The sequence below is a fragment of the Leucoraja erinacea genome, chromosome 38 (assembly GCF_028641065.1).
Source record: "Leucoraja erinacea ecotype New England chromosome 38, Leri_hhj_1, whole genome shotgun sequence".
Lineage (NCBI taxonomy): Eukaryota > Metazoa > Chordata > Chondrichthyes > Rajiformes > Rajidae > Leucoraja > Leucoraja erinaceus.
In genome coordinates this window covers 1,117,083-1,121,518 of record NC_073414.1, presented here as the reverse complement: position 1 = coordinate 1,121,518, position 4,436 = coordinate 1,117,083, and the positions used below count along the sequence as shown (strand labels likewise).

At 48.5% G+C, this 4,436-nt stretch overlaps 1 protein-coding gene across 1 annotated transcript in view; it reads left to right on the top strand.

The window, feature by feature from the left end:
• The first annotated feature begins 1,480 nt into the window (after positions 1–1,480).
• Positions 1,481–4,436, top strand: part of shkbp1 (SH3KBP1 binding protein 1) — a 20,860-nt gene continuing 17,904 nt past the window's right edge. The window contains exons 1-5 of the mRNA XM_055663561.1: positions 1,481–1,781; positions 2,483–2,536; positions 3,877–3,922; positions 4,112–4,185; positions 4,327–4,385. Of these exons, the coding sequence (XP_055519536.1) occupies positions 1,726–1,781; positions 2,483–2,536; positions 3,877–3,922; positions 4,112–4,185; positions 4,327–4,385 (289 nt within the window). The 5' untranslated portion in view covers positions 1,481–1,725. The remainder of the gene's footprint in view (positions 1,782–2,482; positions 2,537–3,876; positions 3,923–4,111; positions 4,186–4,326; positions 4,386–4,436) is intronic.

Genomic DNA, 4,436 nt, shown 5'->3' with positions numbered 1-4,436 from the left:
TCTCTGCCTCAGAGGGCGGTGGAGGCCCAGGTGTCAGAATCCCAGGACCAGGTTCCCAGCAAAGATCCTAAATCTTTGGTGACCAGGTAGGTCCTATTTCCTGTTCAAGATGCTGGAAAATCGAAGGTAGACAAAAATGCTGGAGAAACTCAGCGGTTGCAGCAGCATCTATTCAACAGTTATAAGTAATAAGCATCAGTTAGCTTTCATTGCAAAAGGATTTGAGTATAGGAGCAGGGAGGTTCTACTGCAGTTGTACAGGGTCTTGGTGTGACCACACCTGGAGTATTGCGTACAGTTTTGGTATCCAAATCTGAGGAAGGACATTATTGCCATAGAGGGACTGCAGAGACGGTTCACCAGACTGATTCCTGGGATGTCAGGACTGTCTTATGAAGGAAAGACTGGATAGACTTGGTTTATACTCTCTAGAATTTAGGAGATTGAGAGGGGATCTTATAGAAACTTACAAAATCCTTAAGGGGTTGGACAGGCTAGATGCAGGAAGATTGCTCCCGATGTTGGGGAAGTCCAGGACAAGGGGTCACAGCTTAAGGATAAGGGGGAAATCCTTTAAAACCGAGATGAGAAGAACTTTTTTCACACAGAGAGTGGTGAATCTCTGGAACTCTCTGCCGCAGAGGGTAGTCGAGACCACAGTTCATTGGCTATATTTAAGAGGGAGTTAGATGTTGTAATAACTACACAATAAAAACATTTTTTACCCCAAAAAAATATTTACTCAAAATAACATCTGAAACATAAATGATTTGGTTGTCTAATGCATTTCGTTGTCTCTGTACTGTACACTGACAATGACAATTAAAATTGAATCTGAATGTGGCCCTTGTGGCTAAAGGGATCAGAGGGTATGGAGAGAAGGCAGGGACGGGATACTGAGTTGGATGATCAGCCATGATCATATTGAATGGCGAATGGTGCAGGCTCGAAGGGCCGAATGGCCTCTACTCCTGCACCTCATTTCTATGTTTCTATGTTTCTATGTTGGGGAAGTCCAGGACGAGGGGTCACAGCTTAAGGATAAGGGGGAAATCCTTTAAAACCGAGATGAGAAGAACTTTTTTCACACAGAGAGTGGTGAATCTCTGGAACTCTCTGCCACAGAGGGTAGTTGAGGCCACACAGTTCATTGGCTATATTTAAGAGGGAGTTAGATGTGGCCCTTGTGGCTAAAGGGATCAGGGGGTATGGAGAGAAGGCAGGTATGGGATACTGAGTTGGATGATCAGCCATGATCATATTGAATGGCGAATGGTGCAGGCTCGAAGGGCCGAATGGCCTCTACTCCTGCACCTATTGTCTATGTTTCTATGTTTCTATGGAGCGAAGGAAATAGGTAACGTTTCGGGCCGAAACCCTTCTTCAGACAGGTCCTATTTCCTGCCTGCCGACAGCCCTCCCTCCCCATGTTCAACACGGAAGCGGCGGGGCCCGAGGAGCGGCGACCAACCAGGCGCGGACGGACAGGGGGCGGCACCGGGGCCGCAGTTTGCGGAACTTTGTGACAACTTTCTGCGGAGTTTTGAAAACTTCGCCGAGTCTTGGGAAACTTTTTTTGCGGAAGTTTGTGCCAAGTTTGCGGAACTTTGCGCCGGACTTTGGCAAACTGGTGCCGGGTGGGGTGGTTTTTTTTGAGGAACTTTGAGCGAGTTTGGCGGAGTTAGCGGGTGTTGGTGTTGGTGCTGGTGTTGGCGGCTGTGGGACATGGGCAGCGCCGCCAGGCCCGGGCAAATTATCCACCTCAACGTGGGCGGCAAGAGGTGGGTGAGCGGCAGCGGCTCAGTGTCGGCGCTCCCTGCATCCTGCTACTAGCGGCGTTAGTATGAGGGTTAGTGTGAGTGTGAGTGTTAGACACAGACACATGGGTTGGGGCTAAGGGTTAGGGTTAGGCAAAGACAGATGCGTTTAGGTTAGGGGTAAGGGTTACAGTCATAGACTGATACAGTGTGGAAACAGGCCCTTCGGCCCAACTTGCCCACACCGGCCAACATGCCCCATCTACACTAGTCCCACCTGCCCGCGCTTGGTCCATATCCCTCTAAAAGGCAAAAGGGTCTCGACCAGAAACGCAACCCATTCCTTCTCTCCACAGATGCTGCCTGTCCCGCTGAATTACTCCAGCACTTTGTGTCTATGTTCGGTGTGAACCAGCATCTGCAGTTCCTTCCTGCACTCTCCATGTTGCCCCATCAGTACAGGCCCCATTAAACAAATGATAATACAACAGCTCGGTAATTAGACCACAACAGTGTGAGTCGTGGTACAGAGAGAGGTCACATAATGCTGGAGTAACTCAGCGGGACAGGCAGCAATCCAACATCCCTTCTGAGGAAGGGTTTCGGCCCGAAACGTTGCCTATTTCCTTCGCTCCATAGATGCTGCCTCACCCGCTGAGTTTCTCCAGCATTTTGTGTCCTCCTGCCACTGGAGATTGATATTTGGATTTCAATATCTTCCACAGGTTTAGTTCCTCCCGGCAAACACTCACCTGGATCCCAGACTCCTTCTTCTCCAGGTAAGATGTGATGACTGGCACTGACTGGACTCAAGTCATAAGGTCATAAGTAGTGATTAGAGCAGACGGCTGTGGAGGCCACAAGTCAGTGGATATATTTAAGGCAGAGATAGATAGATTCTAGATTAGTGCAGGTGTCAGGGGTTATGGGGAGAAGGCAGGAGAATGGGGTTGACTTGAGAATTAAGGGACAGAAGTTTAGGGGTAACATGAGGGGGAACTTCTTTACTCAGAGAGTGGTGGCTGTGTGGAATGAGCTTCCAATGAAGGTGGTGGAGGCAGGTTCGTTTTTATCATTTAACAATAAATTGGATAGTTATATGGACGGGAAAGGAATGGAAGGTTATGGTCTGAGCGCAGGTATATGGGACTAGGGGAGATTATGTGTTCGGCACGGACTAGAAGGGTTGAGATGGCCTGTTTCCGTGCTGTAATTGTTATATGGTTATATGGGTTAGGAGGGAGAGATAGATCAGCCATGATTGAATGGCGGAGTAGACTAGATGGGCCGAATGGCCTCATTCTGCTCCTATCACTTATGAACATGAACTTATTTTACATAAATAATGCCTCAATTTTGTGGGTTGCAGGGGTAGCGTGGAAAATAAACGACAGGAAAAGGGGGAGCGTTTTTGATGGGTCTGCTCAGACTGGTTGCTGTTACCTGTGGGGTGCCCACACCTGAGCTCACCTGAGCCCACAGTCTCCACAAGTCACCCATTCCTTCTCTCCAGAGATGCTGCTGCCTGTCCTGCTGAGTTACTCCAGCTTTTTGCGTCTATCTTTGGTTTAAACCAGCATCTGTAGTTCCTTGGTATTTGGGTGGGTGGATGGTCTCTCGATGAGGGGGTGTTTGGGACTGGAAGGATAAGTACCCTAGAATTATCCACGGCCTCAGAGGGCGGTGGGGACCAGTTCTCTGGATGCTTTCAAGAGAGAGCTAGATAGGGCTCTTAAAGATAGCGGAGTCAGGGGATACGGGGAGAAGGCAGGAACGGGGTACAGCAGAAATATTTCAAAGCATAAATACATTCTCTGTACTGGTGATTCTGTCATCACCCGTAAATGGAATATCTTTGCCTTCATCTTTTAATGAATCAAAACGCTCCAGTGATAGCGGAGTCAGGGGATACGGGGAGTAGGCAGGAACGGGGTACTGATTGGGGATGATCACATTGCAATGTAACCTCCAGGGGTCCAAATGACAATTAAATATACTCTTGACTCTTGACTACTCTTGACTCTTGAATGGCGGTGCTGGCTAGAAGGGCCGAATGGCCTCTACTCCTGCACCTATTGTCTATTGTCAAACCTCGCTGAGTTTTGTCTCTGCTTTGCAGCCTCCTGAGTGGCCGTATCTTCAGTCTAAGGGATGAGACGGGAGCTGTGAGTAACTCTGGCATCAGCTGCAAATTGTTTAGTTTATTGTCACGTGTACCGAGGTACAGGGAAAAGCTTCTGTTGCACGCCAACCAGGCAGCAGAAACACAATACGTGATTACAATCCGTGCTGTGATATGGATCGCAAAGTAAACTGAGGGTGTGTTTTAAAAAGCTCTTTGTTCTTCTGTCTAGATATTTATCGATCGTGACCCGACTGTGTTTGGTACAATACTCAACTTTCTCCGCACCAGGGAGCTCCATGCAAGGTAATGGCCACAACGGGCAGAGAGAGTTGGTTAGCAAGTGTCAATAGACAATAGGTGGCCAGGCAGCTACCCGACCACGACAAGGTTGCAATGTAACGGGGAGAAAAATTTGAACTTAAGACTGGATTTCTTTCTTGACAGAGAAACCAACATCGAATTGCTTCGGCACGAGGCCGAGTTCTATGGGATTTCGCCGCTGGGTAAGATGAGCGAATCGCTACGATACTGGTCACGCACGGACGTCACGCAGG